At 45.5% G+C, this 16,968-nt stretch overlaps 8 protein-coding genes across 8 annotated transcripts; 6 read left to right on the top strand and 2 right to left on the bottom strand.

The window, feature by feature from the left end:
- Positions 1–940: 940 nt before the first annotated feature.
- Positions 941–1,183, top strand: N7483_010156 (uncharacterized protein; the record flags this gene model as incomplete). Its single annotated transcript, XM_057093583.1, has 1 exon — positions 941–1,183. One exon carries the CDS (start codon positions 941–943, stop codon positions 1,181–1,183), a length of 243 nt encoding a protein of 80 aa, XP_056939554.1.
- A 759-nt stretch (positions 1,184–1,942) lies between these two features.
- N7483_010155 (uncharacterized protein) lies at positions 1,943–2,840 on the bottom strand (the record flags this gene model as incomplete). Its single annotated transcript, XM_057093582.1, has 2 exons — positions 1,943–2,384; positions 2,464–2,840. 2 exons carry the CDS (start codon positions 2,838–2,840, stop codon positions 1,943–1,945), a joined length of 819 nt encoding a protein of 272 aa, XP_056939553.1.
- A 302-nt stretch (positions 2,841–3,142) lies between these two features.
- Positions 3,143–4,388, top strand: N7483_010154 (uncharacterized protein; the record flags this gene model as incomplete). Its single annotated transcript, XM_057093581.1, has 4 exons — positions 3,143–3,339; positions 3,464–3,886; positions 3,947–4,196; positions 4,254–4,388. 4 exons carry the CDS (start codon positions 3,143–3,145, stop codon positions 4,386–4,388), a joined length of 1,005 nt encoding a protein of 334 aa, XP_056939552.1.
- A 573-nt stretch (positions 4,389–4,961) lies between these two features.
- Positions 4,962–5,509, top strand: N7483_010153 (uncharacterized protein; the record flags this gene model as incomplete). The annotated part of the gene is made up of 4 exons (XM_057093580.1): positions 4,962–5,024; positions 5,078–5,199; positions 5,239–5,332; positions 5,450–5,509. The coding sequence occupies 4 exons, from the start codon at positions 4,962–4,964 to the stop codon at positions 5,507–5,509; spliced, it is 339 nt and encodes a 112-aa protein (XP_056939551.1).
- Positions 5,510–5,566: 57 nt separating this feature from the next.
- Positions 5,567–6,083, top strand: N7483_010152 (uncharacterized protein; the record flags this gene model as incomplete). The annotated part of the gene is made up of 2 exons (XM_057093579.1): positions 5,567–5,720; positions 5,827–6,083. 2 exons carry the CDS (start codon positions 5,567–5,569, stop codon positions 6,081–6,083), a joined length of 411 nt encoding a protein of 136 aa, XP_056939550.1.
- Positions 6,084–6,818: 735 nt separating this feature from the next.
- On the top strand, positions 6,819–8,683 carry N7483_010151 (uncharacterized protein; the record flags this gene model as incomplete). The annotated part of the gene is made up of 3 exons (XM_057093578.1): positions 6,819–7,166; positions 7,216–7,671; positions 7,751–8,683. The coding sequence occupies 3 exons, from the start codon at positions 6,819–6,821 to the stop codon at positions 8,681–8,683; spliced, it is 1,737 nt and encodes a 578-aa protein (XP_056939549.1).
- A 36-nt stretch (positions 8,684–8,719) lies between these two features.
- On the bottom strand, positions 8,720–9,012 carry N7483_010150 (uncharacterized protein; the record flags this gene model as incomplete). The annotated part of the gene is made up of 2 exons (XM_057093577.1): positions 8,720–8,920; positions 8,992–9,012. 2 exons carry the CDS (start codon positions 9,010–9,012, stop codon positions 8,720–8,722), a joined length of 222 nt encoding a protein of 73 aa, XP_056939548.1.
- A 2,308-nt stretch (positions 9,013–11,320) lies between these two features.
- On the top strand, positions 11,321–14,557 carry N7483_010149 (uncharacterized protein; the record flags this gene model as incomplete). The annotated part of the gene is given in 10 exon segments (XM_057093576.1): positions 11,321–11,667; positions 11,729–11,954; positions 12,011–12,070; positions 12,119–12,409; positions 12,466–12,678; positions 12,752–12,906; positions 12,968–13,212; positions 13,248–13,500; positions 13,517–13,719; positions 13,746–14,557. The coding sequence occupies 10 exon segments, from the start codon at positions 11,321–11,323 to the stop codon at positions 14,555–14,557; spliced, it is 2,805 nt and encodes a 934-aa protein (XP_056939547.1).
- Positions 14,558–16,968: the final 2,411 nt, after the last annotated feature.

Raw genomic sequence — 16,968 nt, 5'->3', positions numbered from 1 at the left:
TATCCCACCAGGTTCAAGTTGGATTTCAAAATTTACTGGTAACTTGAATTTGGTTTCTACTAGTACTACCTAGTAGTTCTACCTAGCATCTAAACCTTCTTCGATGTATGTTTTGACGATATAACAATTTACTTGTACTAGAAAGGATCTTTTATCTCAAATAACCTTGGAGCCTAAGGTTAGAACATGGACATGTGGAAATATTAAATTGGGCACAATGGTTTTGTCACAGATTCAAAAAGTATTATTATAATGATCTCCACCTGCAGATGGGCCTAGCTCTTTTCAGAACTAGATTCTGTATGGTACACGTAGCGTGTTGAACCGCGTTTTGTACTTTTGTACACGGCATAGCGGGGTCATAGCTATAAGTTCAAGTCTCAAGTGCTCAATCAAATTAATTCACTTTCAAGACATCAATGAGTCAATGACCATGATAACACCAACAGTAAGAATTTTCAGTTTAGAATCATCCTCCAACCAAATCAACTTATACGCGTTTCCAGCCTAGCTGCACATTGGAAGCTCTTCCACTCGAACTCCTCGTTTCTATCCTAAGGAAAATAACCGCCTGCTATCTCTTCAGTCCTCTTCAGTCCTTCGCCTTCGCATCTCCGTTCATATATCATGTCTTCCGTTATGCTTTCTCTGGAAGTTTTACTACAGTTGTCAAGAAGTCCTACGCCGCTTTTGGGCTGAACCTCAAAGAACCCATCACCGCGTTGAGATCCAAGGGTCTTTACTATGCGTATAAGAAACCGGAAGCAACCGCCTTGATCAATGCTTTGGGCCAGAGGAATGAGGATGTGGAATTTCAATCCACGTCATTCACTCCCATTGATAAACCTCGGGATCTGAACGAGACTATTGAGCTGTGTTATTTGCACCGAAGATTATTGTTCTTTCTAGAGGACTTCAGTGTAAATGTACCGAAGCCTGAATGGATACCAACGGATGCGCGGAATACGCAGTTGCCACTTTCGCTCTCTTTGCTCGAGGAGCATCGTCTTCTTCGGGGGCTGTGCCGACTGGAATCCATGCTAATATCTTCGGGCCAATGGAAGAGGAACCCTTCTCCCGGGACTCTCTGCGAGAGCATAACAAGGCCAGATATCTCAATAACTGGCAAGCTGAGAGCGACGACGCTCATGCAGAAGCAGCGATCCTTTTTTTGGGAAAATGACACACTGGGGGGTATGAGGAGATGAGTTCTCTTGTACCTTATCTCAAGAGAATGTACACATCCGTCTATAAGGAAATATACGAGGAGTTGCAAAAAATTGATTGGACACCGAGAAACACGACATATCCAGTGGACTTTCATCCTTTCAACCTGTCGATAGGCAGCCTGCCTTTACGAGAAATCACAGATATGCCGTCACTTGAATTTGGTCGCCATCGCACAGTGTCATTGGTTGCTTATGGGCCCAATTTTCTATATCGTGTTCTCGGCGCGGAATCTTCATTAAGGCGTGACATGATTCTTGCCAATTTCGACCCTTCGATAAAGCCCTGGATTTTCGACGGTGGGATGGGTACTATTGATCACGCTTGTCAATATTGCCGTTGGTCATTGGATGATGACAACGGGCTTCGAGTTTTCGAAAGCTTTTGGGAGACATTACCGCCAACCGACAGACCCAACCCTGTATGGGCAGAAGCTCTGGCGGATGAAGTCGTACCCAACAGGCATGGGCCGGGTGTTCATATTTCAGAAAGCCTTCAATCATATGGAGATTGGGCCGTTGCTATATGGGATCATGACAAACTGCAGAAATGGGGGGTACGATGGGTTTAAGAGGACATACTCGCGAAAATTAGCAGAGCGCGACAGCCAATTCCAGCCGCATCATTGATGTTTCATAGATTGTTGAATATTGAGATTTCAGGGGGTTCTAAGCACCAAATGAAATGCGATTATTCTTGCCATTCAAGTCAAGTCTTACGCAAACTTATCATGTTTCCCTTTAACCTTAACATCCAATACTTCTTCATGGAAGTTTCCCTCTCGTCTTGCCTTTCTTAACCTCTTCACTTGATCTTCATCCAACGTCCTCCCAACAATAGCTTCTAACTCCTTCTTGCTGATCTTCTCGTATGCCTTGGACTCCTTCGACGCTCGAAGTCGCGGCTTGAATCGTGCTTGCATGCGAATTCGTACACCAGTCTCAAACGAAAGATTCTCTGCGTCACCACGAATCTCCACACCAGAAGTAGCCTTCGCGCTCTCCTTAATAGTCATGAAAGACTCGGCATCACCACCCCGTGTCTGAAGGTAGAATGTCCCCGTAATATCTGGCGATGGAATCACAATGAAAGACTCGTAGTGACTAACAGCGGAAGCGGTCGCAGAAAATAGTCCATGGTTATCGCAGCCAAGGTACCTATACCGAACAAGAAGATTAGCAGGCATCCCATGACAAGCCAATTCACCATCCATTTAATTCAGAGAGATAAACTCACTTCCCATGATGTCCCTTAAAGCTGAATCCATCTGTCCCAGCAACTTTGGTCACAACCCAAACCTGTCGCACATCATGCGGCTCCGCAGTCCCCGGATTCCCATCAATGAGATTCTCCAGCTCGCTCGCGAACACAACGCCGTTCACGTCGCTGGCTACGCATGTAGGTTTATCGGAAGGTAGAATCAGCACGATTGGGCCGCCAAGGTCGCCTGGCGCATCGGCTGAGACCCAGCTATTGTCATCGGGTGGGTTTTCGTCTTCGTTGCCTTGGTCTGCGGCGATTTTGCGGGTTTTTGTGACAGATTTTTCGGGGTCATCGGAGCGGACCTTGCGTTTCTTAGGCTTGTCACCTTTAAATGAGAGGGGTTTCACCATCTTTGCTTTTGGTGTTTTTGGGATAGAAGATGGTTTGGGAATGCGGAGGAAAGGTTGAATGCAAGCTTCATTATCGTTATCGTTATCGCTATCGTCATCTTTATCAGATGCTTTTTCGGGTATCTTTTATATGGGATCACCATAGAAAAGATACATGACCCCCCAAAAACTGCAAAAATGGATTTTTTAATAGTATTTGGTAAGGATATTACTATTCTATTGTTTTATGGAATCTGGAACCTTAGTATAAATCATTATGAATTACTCTATATAACGGTGTGACGGTTAATAGGCGGCCAAAAATGGCTACTTCGACGGCTGTTTTAAGCATCCATCTAACCGGTCTTTGTCTTGGCATTAAGTGTGCGTATCTCCACGACCAGGCGCTTCCCTCCACGCAACAGCAATCATTTGGGGTTCCTGGCGCCAAGGTTTCAGAGAAGCCCTTTGCCGCATTTCATTTCAACATCACCTACCCGGCTGTCTCACCGTGGTCACGGTAGAAGTGAAAAAGAGCCAAAAATGGCTCTCTTCCCCTCTTTTTTAAACACCATGTTCTTTCCAGTTCCAGAACACATGTTGACCTAGTCCTTCCTTCTTGCTCCCATCCTTTCTCAGCATAGTTTCTTCTGTCCCTTTCGCACTCTGTCCATCGCTTTTAAGTACTGTTATCTATCTTCTTCCCCTTTCTTCATTCACTTCCCCTCCAATCATTATTTGGCTGCCTTAATGATGTTAGATTGCTCCCAACCGGTTGAATATAACAATGAGCGGAGTCTGGACGATAATTCCAGCTCCGATATGAGCGAGGTCTTTTCGGATATTAAATCTGATAGCGACTCTAACACTGACCTAGAACTTGATAGTGAGAATTCCGATAGTGATGATGATAAGCTCGACGGCAGTGTTTTCAGCGATGAGGGCCAACTGTCTCCAGAATACTACTTGGCCCAAGCAGAAAGCTTAGATGTCTCACAACTTCGACAAAAGCGGTACGCTGATAGTACTCAGGGATATCTAGATAATACCCGTATATACTGGGATAGGTAGGCAGACCCTCTTTACCCTCGCACTATGCTAAAAGCTGACCTGTCGGTCCCTGGCAGGTACTATCGGCATATTGGTGTTGACCTAGTGCTACACTGGAAATCGATCTCGGACTTTAACGAGACGGTCCAATTCCTCTATGGATTTTTTGGCTGGAGGTGTGACATTTGCCGTGGCAAGGACGGTCGACACTGTCCGGGCTTTCAAGTCAAGAGCTCATTGCAAACATTCTGGAAGTGGTGGCATCTTGTTCTTAAACAGGAGACAGAATCGGAGCTAAACAAAGAAACTATTCGCAAAGTAGAGGACGTGAGCGATTAAGTCCCTCAGCACTTATTCAAAGAAGCAGAGACTGATCCCCTACAGATTATTACCCTTATGGCCGAGGAGAAAAAGCTCAAACTCACCCAGCGGCCAAAGAAGAACATATACATTAAAGACGTTGCGGAGTTCGCATATATTCTCTTGAAAACCACTGAAATGACATATAGGTGCGGCTAGCAGTGTATTCAAATACTTTTCTTTTGCCAGCTTATAGCTATCACTGTAAATCATCTAGGGGCGCTTCTGCATCTTCACTATCAGGACATAGGGCTAACACTGATTCAAGACCCTAAAGGCGGACGGCCTCGGCTGTTTATCTTCCTGAAACCAGACTTCACAAAGAGATTCCTTGGGAAGAAAGCTCCGTAGGTCTAATGGATTTCTGTGACCTTGGAGGTTGGTGGTTGACAAAAGTGCCCAGGAACGAGTTCAAAATTCTAGAAATTATCTTTGATCCAAGCGTGGCTCTAAGTCCGTATGTGACTTTGCTTAGTATACTCTTCTATGTCGATGGATTTAAGCGATTTTCGAATACCGGGCTAGTGTTGGATTCTCCGGAGAAACTATATAGCCTTAGGGTTCTTGATGGTCTAGGATAGCAGGTACTGCTTTTGAAAGATGAGTTACTAGATAAGTTTGTGTTCTGCTAGGTGTAATATGAACCTATTAGGTATTAACTTATCTTAGAGGAGAGTATAATAAGTTGTATAATAAGATCCTGGATATATTGAGGGAGTGAGATTATAGGCTATGATTAGATCTCCTACCTATATAATCTCCGATATACTAGAGCCAAGTAATTTAATAATAGTGGTAAGACTTTGTTAATTATAACATCCTAACTAACCAGATAGCTAACTCAGTAGATAGAAGAAGTATCGGACACTCTCCAGAATATGATTCTTCAGCATTCAAACATTAATACCTTTATCCGTTATTATCAAGTAGATATTGATGTTGATATTCAGGGAATTATCCGCAAAACAGGGTCTTAAACACGCTTAGTGCGGTTTGCTTATTCATTTAGTGTATCTATCAATCCAGATCGACCATTTAAGCTCTCCCCTAAAGAATCTTTGTCCCTTAATAAGCTTTTAGTCATACTTATGCGACAAGAGAAGGTTAATAAACACAAGAGAAAGTAGGAAAATTACAAAAATAAGTTACAAAATACTAATACAGTCGCTATTAAACTCTCTGATAGTTATAAGCAAAAGCTATAACTTATTCCTAAGCAGACTATAGAAGTAAAGGAGCGCTACGATATTTCTATCCGTGATTTGCGTAATAAGAAGTAACGACAACAAAACCAGCGGATCCGGGAGAATCTAGAGCGGTACAGGAATAAGCAACCTATGATCGACTTTAAGCAACAACTCGCAGGGAAGCTGGTAAATACCAAGGTGATTAACACTCTGGAGCATAAGACCTCCATGACTTTGCAGCATCTGGCGTTAATTAATACAATGCTCATAATACTGGGCGCCACTCTCGAAGAAGAGTACCAGCGTAGGATTAATACGATTAATACGATAACTATGTTCTGTTCTGTGGAGGAGGGCCGGCTAACACCTCGGACCTACCAATCCTACTATCGGCCTCTATCTAGCGATAGTGACGACAACAGTTCCGATGCCCCGATCAAACGATAACAGCGCGTTTTGGAAGATATCACTAAGATCACCTTACGCCAAGCAATGGAATCAGTACAAATCAAGGATCTCAAAGAGCGGCCCACAATCTGCTTTCTTTACTTGGGGAATCCAAATCTTCCCCTTATGGAACAAATTCCGAAGCATACAACGCCCGGTTCTCTTACTAGATATTTTTTACGAAAGCATATCAATCCTCTTTGGCTGGCTAAAGGCTTAGAGTGTAATATTTGCAGAATAGAGTTACTTAAACAGAGAGCTGATCTCTTAAATCATATAGAACTTTACCACAGAATAGTTATGCGAGGCAAAGCTCAAGAAAAACTAGAACAAGAATGCCAAAAAGTCAGATCCGTGTTACATTAGCCAAGTATTTGCTAAGTGGTTCTACAGTACGTTGCGAAACCGGTGCAACAAGAACACTCTTAGACACTCTTTCTGGCCCTCTGCCAAGACCTTAGCGCAGATCATTTATTCAGGTTACCGCGGTTACAATACGTAATACAGTATCAATACATAGAATCACATCGAATCAGCTGGCAGCTCTGACGATCTTGGATTGGGAACCTGCTTTTCACCTTCACGCCAGCCCCGTTCGGCCCTTTCCCCTTCATTCCAGCTCAGCTCTCGTCTAGTCAAAAGCTGAAAATAGCAGACTCTGCTTACGTTGTAGATCTGAACCAGGCAAGGTTAGGCGTTTCTATCATTTTCATGGATTTGCCACATGACAAGCCACCTGAAATCCACAAATAGTAAATAGGGAGGCTGCTCCCGGCTAGTTCAATAACTAACCTTTTTTGATCTCCCCTCCCTTACTCACTCTCTTGATTTCCTCTTTTCCATCCTCCCCATCTCCCTGGTGTGGACGAAAGTACAGCAGCGACTTTATGATTCGGCATCTGATTCCTCAGTCTTAAACAATTCCCCAGCCTTCCCATTCTGTGGGTGCGTGATCATGAGCGATGCTGCACGCCCAAGTGATGATAAATTCAGCCAGATCCTTGAAAAGAGTCTCGACACATGGTCAAGCTATGTAAATGCCCAAAGCGATGATCACTTATTGCCCCGGCATGCCATAGACCTGGGACCTCTTGTCAGTCAAACCCCTCCATTCCTTGGGGGTGGCCTTGCTTGCCTGGACAAGACCGCCTCGTTCGCTTGTGAGGAGAAGCTATCAACACAGTCACAAGGCAGCCTTGTCATCAATGGCAGATCAACTTGGAGAACTTCCTACGAGGGTTGCGATTCTGAACCAATGGTGATACCTAAGCAACTCCTATTAGCAGTTGGCGGTCGATTGGATGTGAGGCTATCAGAAGACTCCCCCCCTTGCAGATTGGCCCGGAGTTCAGGGGCTCCCTAGCTATGATCAAGGGAACTATTTATCAGTACTTTACTTTGCATGGGCATATATCTTGTCTGCTCGATGGGTTGAGTTGCTGGGCTGCTCTGCTGATCATAAATGTTCCATGATCCCACCTATGCTTGAAGCAGAGAATTCATCACCGACGTCAGACAAGCAACCCGTCTTTGAAATCGATATCGGCAACAACGCCTGTGAAGAGGAAATATTTTGGTGGCGTACCATTTTATGTTCGGATAATGGCTGGGAAGCGACAACTACGTACAAAGGCCATATCTATATGTCGCCATGGTCGGTTTCGGCAAAGAATGTGGGATTTACCCTAGCCACAAATAGTTGCGGTTCTGAGTCAAAGCTGCCAGAATCAGGGACCGCTCTTAAATACCTCTCCCGTTTCTGTGTGCACCATCGCCTATATGCGCAATGCTCAATTGCTCTTGCTGGGGTACTTTACATTCCATTTCTAAGGAAAAAACACACTTTTCCTGCCGTTTCCAAAACAAGAATCTCTGTCCAGAAGAAAGAATCTTGCCAGTGACTCTCTTCCTTCTATCCCGGACCTCCTCAAAAGCCACAGCGAAATCATTCCTAAGTACATGACTTTAAGTTTGAATACGTGGGGTTTACGCTCTCTACTGTACAGCACATTCTTCAACCCAGATATCGAGTGTAATCTCGTCAGTGCCTGGCTTAATCCGGCTTTTGCTGTTATTAGCTCAATCATTCAAAATCAAGGTTCAATTGCTACTTTTATGGCAAACCGACATCCTCGACTCGGCATCCTCTGGCTTGGTGCAATCCTCACAGACCTAGCAAACTCTATCCTGCGTGATGTACGCGCAGGCATGACAGCTCTAGATCTTCCAGCTTCTGCCTGGGCAGGAATAGCACAGACGTTCCTAACTTCAAAAATGGATAGCACCTATGAAGAATGGATACGCCGCGATGATGAATGTCGACTACTTTTTATTACAGCCTGCGAAGGCCATGAAAGACCTCCAATTTGGCCTTGGAAGCCTTTCGGATCTACACAACTTGGTGATACAGAGCTCCCAGTCCGACAGCATGCTCGATGTGGTTGTCATTGCCTAGAATACGAATATTGGGAATGGGTTTTGACAGACAATAGCTCAATTCAATGTTCCGAAGCAGCAAAGAGCCGGCCTTCTGTCCATGGTTCATCACCTTCATCCGCAAACAAGACATTGGCTAGGCTTGATGATAATAAATATGACTTCTATTCCCAAACCCTCTCCGAAGGAGCCACACGCGGGGTATTTGAATGGCTAAGATCAACAGGGTACCCTTGTAGCGAACGACCCATATACCAACATTCTTGGTTTGATCTGGAAGGCACCGACGAAGAAGAAGAGCCCGACGATATCGAGTCTGACTTGGAAATACAGCGTGACCCAAAAGAAATGCACGTTGAAAGGTGGCTCGAAGACATAGAATAGCTCTCGAATCATGTCAGACCGTAAGGTCGACGTATTCTAGGAAACCATCCGGGCCACCAGCGGGGTGATCGGGACATTTGGCACAGATCGCATACACTCCTGAATCTCCATGATCGCCGGTTTGACAGATCTTCCACCTCTTGCGACAGCCTGCTTCCTTGCATTTGTAGCTGTTGTGTTCATTGTTCCAATGGCCACATCTTGAGTTTGAGCAAGCACCAACTTGGCCGGAACTCGCTGTTACAAGAAGTAGTTGTGCTTTGGTCTGAAAATTTTTAATTGCGTATTAGTCGTAGGTTCTCACTTACTTTACTGAAAGTTAGGGCCATACCTTGAAATATAAGTGAAGGGATAGTGACACCTTCAAAGGGTTTCTGGGAGGTTTGTGATCATATGAGCCATGGGAGGGAGATCAAATCATGTTATAAGTGCTACACTGGCTGTTCATTGCTAATAATAGACAAAAAATAATTCATGTTTTGACGCTGTGGCTTGATGTGAAGGCCCTCGCGCATGCGATTCTACCATTCACAAGAGGGCCATGGATTGATGCGCTAAGATTCCCTGAATTTGATTGAGATTTCTTGAGAACCAATCACCTAGCTCCTGTCATATTAGGCGCTTAATGATAGGTATCTAGGTGATTGTCCCACGCGGGGTAGCCCCTCAGCTACCGTGTGTCAGATTTTAGGACGCATTCGCTTCCATGGAAAACACACGGGGTACCTGAGGTACTGCTTTCTTACCATAGTAGAGGCACGAGTTCGCGATGTTGTCGCCTACTATAATATTCTCTAAGCCGAAGAGATTGTATCTCCTGTGGGGCGGCGTCTGGTATGTAAAAATAGCATGCACAGACTGTGGAGGAAATTTGGAAAACTGAAGTCGTGTTGACTTCCATAGGAAACTACACGATTCTCTTATACATCACGTAAATTCACTAGCACTGTGTAAATATCATTTACAGTGGCCCTCAACTTACGACGACCCGCCAAATTAACGATCCGCGCTAAGGTCTTGGCAGCGGCGCCAGAAAGAGTGTATAAGAGTGTTCTTGTTGCACCGGTTTCGCAACGTACTGTATATGAGATAAAGTGCCATAGGATTGTAGAACTGAAAACTCTCCTCGGCTGTGGCCTTAAATGAGGTCCATTTGGAAGCAACTGTCACCAGTCAGACTTGGCGCCGAATTCCATCAAAAATCCGAGGTTAAAGCCTACTGAGTCTCCAAGAGCGGGTTCACATCGTGTAAGTACATGGACATTAGTTTGTCTATTGAGTGTCGACCGGAGTCAATCAAATTACGCACTGTTTTGACTGCTGATCTATTGCCAGTAGTCCAAAATCGTGAACTGTTTCACATTCATCATCAAATTTCATAAGTTTGTCGATATTGGTGATGCTGTATCTAGATTTATCCCAAAAATTGCGGGTTTCAGCGTTCAACAATCAAAAGGGATTTGAGCACTGATTTTTTTAAGCCTAGTTGAAGTCGCATACAGTAATGATGAAAACGAAAACACAAATAGCTCCTGACAATAACAGCCTCGAAACGGCAGCAGACACAAAAAGCTTCATTGTACATTCAAATTAGCTGCATAGCGCGTTTTTGACCGTTGTATTAGAATGAAGAATTTGAGCACTCTAATTTGAGCACTTTGATTTGAGCACTTTGATTTGAGCACTTTGATTTGAGCAGTGTAATTTGAGCAGTGTAATTTGAGCAGTGTAATTTGAGCACTTTTATTTGAGCACTTTTATTAAAGCGGTTTGTTTCAGCATAGTTTATGGCGTATAGTAATGACGAAAACCAAAAATGAACAAATTTATCTTCGAAATCAACAGCCCACACAATGACAATGAAGCAAGGGAAATAAGCTACAGAATTTGAGTTTACCTAGGCAGCGCGTGTTTGCCCGTTGAACTACAAGAGCAAAATTCAACATTGATAGTCTGAGGCAAAGTTGAAGAGTTGGTCATGATGAAAATGAAAGTTCGATTGTTGACTATCAACCGCGCTTGAGCTATAGCACGGGTCAACGTAGGTGTGTTCGTCCGGGCAAATGTCACCATTTGGTTAATTTAACCACTCCTATTTGAGGGAATGGTGGAAACCCGTATCTCGCAATCTTGATGTGAGTCTTCGATCACGTGAAGTTCAGGGTCAAACGGGGTCCCCCGAGGAACAGGAAACTTTTCGGTTTGCCCTGGATGTGGCCTGAAGTGAACCTCCTTCCTAAGGTGCTCTAGGCCCAAAGTGACTAGCCTAGGGCTAAACCAAAACTGGCTAGCTTTAATCTATATCACGTGATGTCAAGGCAAGACTTTGCACGGGGTTTATCATAAGTCACCCAGAACTCGTAGGAATTTAGCCTTGAGAGGGTAGCGAAACACAAATACGGTATATCGCCGTGAAGCATTTTCTCTATAAACAAATGATTGAAGAAGAAGTTGAGTTCAGTATAATATATAATCGTATCTACGAAGTGATAGTAGCAATGACTAGATGTGCGTGCTCGATACCCCGCACCTGTAAGTGAATTCAGCCGCACCCGCAGGGCTGGGGAAGCCATCCATCAACAAGCGACGCAAAGTGCACCCTAGTCTGATGTACCACTCTGATAAAGATAATTCACGATGGCTAGTAAAAAGTCGCACGTCTTCCGGGTGACCGGCTTGTCGAGAGAACAGCCCGATGGGGATCTCGAGACCACATTACAGGAGGCCCTCAACGACAACTTCGCCGAGGACGAGAGATCACATATCATGGCTGCGATCACGATAGTCCCTTCATGCTATGAAAGTGACACACAGAGGGTGGCGCTGGTACAGTTTCGCGGCGGAGTGCCTGAGTTTCTCCATGACCTCAATCCACTCGGAGACTGGCAGGTCGAGATGGGAGACGATGATATCAACTTTGACTCCCACTTCTTCGGGTTTACCCAGCTCTCTGCGCTGGAGGAAAACAAGCCTGTGGATGCAGAGTAAGCACCTGTGCCGTTATCTATATCTAGACGATTAAATTTAACTGAGATCGCAACATAGTATCATTGCGATCGCCGGACTCGATGGACATGCGTACGGATCGTGGCAAGGAAGAGGGAATCTCGGTCGCATGTGGCTCCGTGACTTCCTGTCGAAGGATCTTCCGCAGTGTCGCACAATGATCTACGGGTACAACTCCAAGCTGTCGAGCCACGGAGTCGATACGATTCTCGACTACGGGCGGGAGCTGATGGAGGAGATCAAGAAAATCCGGAATACAAAGGAGGTAGGACACGCTGTCTGACCTGTCTATTGATTGCAGGTTTGGCTGATTTCGACCAGCTCCAGCAGAGACCTCTTATTTTCATCGCACACAGTTTTGGAGGAATCATTCTGGCTCATGTAAGATCACCGTCAGAGTTAGCAATATATGCTGACATTACCATATAGTGCCTGGTGAGAGCCATTCAGACCATGGAGGAAGACCACCCGGCGATCACGTCGCTGCATCGAGCCACGTACGGCATGATGCTCTTTGCGATCCCACACAAAGGATTAGTGATAGACGATATCCAACAGATGTTGGCCAGCGATGGACGCCATCCGCGAGGACAGTTGCTGCAGCAAATTTCCAGTAAATCTGACCTGCTAATCCATCAACTGGCCGACTTCAAAAATCTGATCCGGGACCGTAAGGTGGTCAGCTTCTATGAAACGGAGCAGACAAGGCGTCTGGCATGGGTACGTATTGTTCTTGGTCTGAAACAGGATATGCCATATATTGACGACCGCATTAGGACTCGGACAGCGGACGATGGAATCGCACCGGGGATTTCATGACAACGGTTGACGCAGACTCGGCTCTTCTCCAGCTCCCCGACCACGTAGAGGACAAGGTGCCGCTGCATGCCGATCACTCGATGATCGTCAAATTTGACGCGCGCAACGCGGCCGGGTATCGGACGACGCTCGATAAACTGCGGCAGTTTTCAAAGGATGCGCCGTCGGTGGTGGCAGCTCGATTCAGTGAGTGACTTGGTCCGGGGTTCTGAACCACGCTCACAAGGAATGTTCTCAGCGCAGATCCGTTCGAAGCCCCAGCCGCAATCCACGGTGCCTTTTAAGAAAGACCCTATGTTTGTGGGCCGTGGAGCTGTAATCAGTGCAATCAAGGAAAAACATGCGGCGATCGGCCAGCATCATAAGCGGGTGGCATTAGTAGGGCTAGCTGGTGTTGGGTAAGCTGTCCTATAAGAAAGTATGTGTAATAACAACCAAGTTAACCTGATTGCCTGTTAGGAAAACCCAGATAGCCATCGAGTATTCTTATCGCGTGCGAGAAACAACACCAAACATCTGGGTTTTTTGGATCCACGCCAGCAATGCAGCGCGGTTGGAAGAGAGCTACCAGGAGATTGCTACAGTAGCGGAGATTCCGGGACGGGACTACCCGAAGATCAACATCCTTCAGCTCGTGTATCAATGGTTGCGTGATCCACAAAATGGGTGCTGGCTGATGGTATTAGACAATGCGAATGATTATGGTATTTTTTTAATGCCACTGAATACAATGAACGAGGGCCACTGGAGAGGTTCCTGCCTCAGGCCACGCATGGATCAATCCTGGTCACGTCCCGAAATGGACTAGCGGCACGGAATCTGGTGGGGAGTGATGGTCATGTGATCACGGTTCATCCTATGGATGAAGACGAGTCTCTCACCCTTTTACGGGCAAGGATCCCGGCCTCTCAATCGACAGAGTGTGGAGAGGATGAGAAGGCACTGATCCAGACACTTGAATATATTCCGCTGGCAATCACTCAAGCCGCGGCGTATATTACCAACCAGTTACCCCCCCATCACCCTCTCCACATACCTTCGACTGTTTCATGAGAGTGAGTCAAAGCGGACGCGGCTTCTCCAGAATGAGGATTTCACGGATCTTCGACGTGATCCCAGCATTCGGTATGCGGTGATCACAACTTGGCAGCTATCGTTTGACCAGATCCGCCAGGAGCGGTCGACAGCGACCGATCTCCTAGCGTTAATGAGTATGTTCGATCGGGAATTCCCGAAGATCTGGTGCGCGACTCTAATCAAGATGAGCTGGACTTTCATTATGCACTGGCGCCGCTGCTCGGTTATTCTCTGATCCGACTGGAGAGAAACGAACGGTTGTTTGATATGCACCACTTGGTGCAATTATCGGTCCGGGCGTGGCTGGATATGCACCAACAGCTCCGTGGTTGGCTGGCTAAATCTCGAAGGATTATGGCAAGAGCCTTTCCAGATGGCAAGTACGAAAGCTGGATGCAATGTCAATCGCTTCTTGCGCATGCCCAAAGCGTGCTGAAGTTTATGTATGATTTAGATGATGAAGATCGATTAAATGCTGCCACACTCTCGTCTCATTGCGGGTGGTTTCTAGTTCTCCAAGGAGCTTATGAAGAGGCAGAATCGATGCATCTAGGGGCATTAGAAGCACGAGAGAAGGTGCTTGGAAGTGCACATCCTGATACGGTCACTAGTGTCAACCAAGTTGGCAATGTGCTCTTAAGCCAAGGGGAATATGAAGAGGCGGAAGCGATGTATCGACGGGCACTAGACGGGTATGAACAGGGGCTTGGGCGTGAACATCCTCATACTCTCACCAGTGTCGGTAACCTCGGCTTGGTGCTATCCAATCTAGGGAAATATGAAGAGGCGGAAGCAATGTATCGACGGGCGTTAGAAGCACGAGGGAGGGTGCTTGGACTCGAGCATCCCGATACGCTCACCTCTTTGAATACACTGGGCAATGTGTTCAATAACCAAGGGAAATATGAGGAGGCGGAAAGCCATGCATTGACGGGCACTTCAAGCCATGTCCTTACAGACTGCGAGTTCTAGTACTCTCATGCAGCAAGGAATTCTGCCTAAGAACATATTATCCACTCCTCCTCCGTTGCTTCAATTGTCGCCAAGGCATCATCGATCACTGGGACAGAAAAAATGACCGTGACGTCGACTGAAGTCTTGAGACACGAACATTATACTAGAGTTCTGTTTCCTTCAAGCAGGCCATCTTCTACTTGCGGACAGGCTTCTGGGGCGGCAGTTCCGTTTAGCGGCGCTAGTACTTTTCATACACCATGTTACATGATTGTTACCATGCCGTGTATTTGCCATATCAGTAATTTTGTCTTAAGTACCTTTCTGCTGCCAAGAGTTCCACCAAAATTGGTATATCCTTAGATAAAGTTATTTTGATGATATAAAATTTTTTTAAAGACAACTGGGTAGACGAAATTATTCAACAAGATCTTTTCTATTCTCCTCAGACGTCATTGTGCCTGGTCTTGGTATTACGGTCGTAAATAGCAGATTTTCTAGTAGTATATGTCGTCCTGTATTCCGCCACGCCGACATGTTGTAATTTTGTTTTGGAAAAGTTGTATCGAATAAGGAACTAGATAATTATCATTTCAATTACTCTTAGGTAATATTCAATATGTGGATTGGGAGCGACGGTGCTCGAATATGTAGGTACCTGGTGGACGTTTTATCACACAGGGCGTTTCATATCACTGGGATGGGGGTTACACTAAATCCTCCTATAAGGCCATACAGTAATAAATTTTCATTTTAGAATTACGACAAACACAGCCTGTTTCTATATAATTTATAGAATTGATCCCAAGTCACGTTTTTTACCTATTTGTCATATTTGTTGAACCTTAGGTTCACCCGCGGGTAACCTCCATGAGGTTCGGTCCAAGATGGAACCGCCCGGAGGTTCTACTAGAGGTCATGGAACCTTTACCCCTGGGTGGGTGAACCTCCTTGAGGTTTGTGAGGTTCACCCGCGGTTCCTAGCTAGGTCTAATTAGGATACCGGTATCTAGCAAATAGATTCTGACGATACGTTCTGTGATTGTCTCCCAAGACCGGTGGATTCTATTGCGGCATATCATTACTGAAACACTATTGGGCAAGAGATGGGTTCTTATGATGAGCGGTTAAGCTGTCAGACTACCCACGCTTGTTCAACCAACAGTACATAAAAGTCTTGAGGGCTTTCTCGATCTTATGTTCCCAGGATCAAAGAGCTCCTGGGAGTCCCTAGCGGAGGAGTAAGAAGCAGACTCGTTCTTTTGATGCGGGCGGCAGCATGGAACTGGGATCGATAGGAGCGGTGATGTGAGCGTGCATCGCAACGGTGAACGGGCGTTACGAATTTATGATCGGCTGCCCGTTCTGGTGATCCACAGGCTATCAACACGCACAATCACCACACATCACCAAAGTCTCAATTTAAAGGCTTTTAAGCCCGACTACTTCAATGGTCACCTAATGCCCAGCGAACATAAAGGCTGTGTATTAACTCAGATAGAAGAAGAACAAAAGAGTTCAGTCATATTGTACTGTATATAGTGGATTTCGAAAACAGTTTACCCCCCCAGACACACAGTTCAATCTGTTTTCGAAATCCTCTGTACGTATTGTAACCAGAAAAACTTGATTTAAAAATCTTGTCCTATACGGTGTTTGTCTTTCCCGGGCCCCGTTCCACGCATTTGACCGTTGTTCACCTGTACATATTTCTCCGTCCTGTGCCGTTTTTGCTTTCTCTCTATTTCAATTCCAACCCTTTTAGCAATTCTTTTATTTGTTTTTTTTGCCCCACAGGAAAGTGGTCAATATGGCTGAAAACTCTCGGATCCCCGAATCGATACAGCTGGATGATGTCGTGGAATACCTGGCCCATGCAGAGACAAACATTGAGATCAATGTAAATCTGAAAGTCTTACAGTAGTTTTCGAAATCAGTTTGACCACATACTCTTTAGACTTGATTCCCAGAAAATGATTCTGAAATAGGCTAGTCCTGTTTAGGGTCACCGCTCTATTAGTTGGGCAGAACTATGGTCGTAATCGGTATACCATATTTCTGGATGTATTGTAATAATCTGTAATGGTACATGGAATCCCCTAGAACTGCTTGGTAGATCTGGTGAAATGGCAAGGTCGTATGCATGTCTTCCCGCCTTTCCACCAGTCCAAGTTTAGCACCCCCCTCACTCTTCCCACATGCAGCACAGCCTTTGTGTATCTGTAGGGCCGCCAGTCATCCATCACACAGAAGGCTATGCTTACGCGGTATAGAGCTAATCCTGGTAGGGAAGGATGTTTACTTTATCTCCCATGGATTTTTTTCATCAGCGCCGCGTCTCATTCGTTGCCAGTGTCGAATCTAATCTGGCTCAACCCGCAAGCTAACATGGATTCTCCTAGAATCGTGATTCTTTTTCAGAATGAGCC

Source organism: Penicillium malachiteum, assembly GCF_028827825.1.
Source record: "Penicillium malachiteum strain IBT 17515 chromosome Unknown utg000005l:1.0-9002435.0:326005.0-9005861.0, whole genome shotgun sequence".
Classification (NCBI taxonomy): domain Eukaryota; kingdom Fungi; phylum Ascomycota; class Eurotiomycetes; order Eurotiales; family Aspergillaceae; genus Penicillium; species Penicillium malachiteum.
The sequence above is the reverse complement of the archived record's forward strand: the minus strand, read 5'-3'. Positions and strand labels throughout refer to the sequence as shown.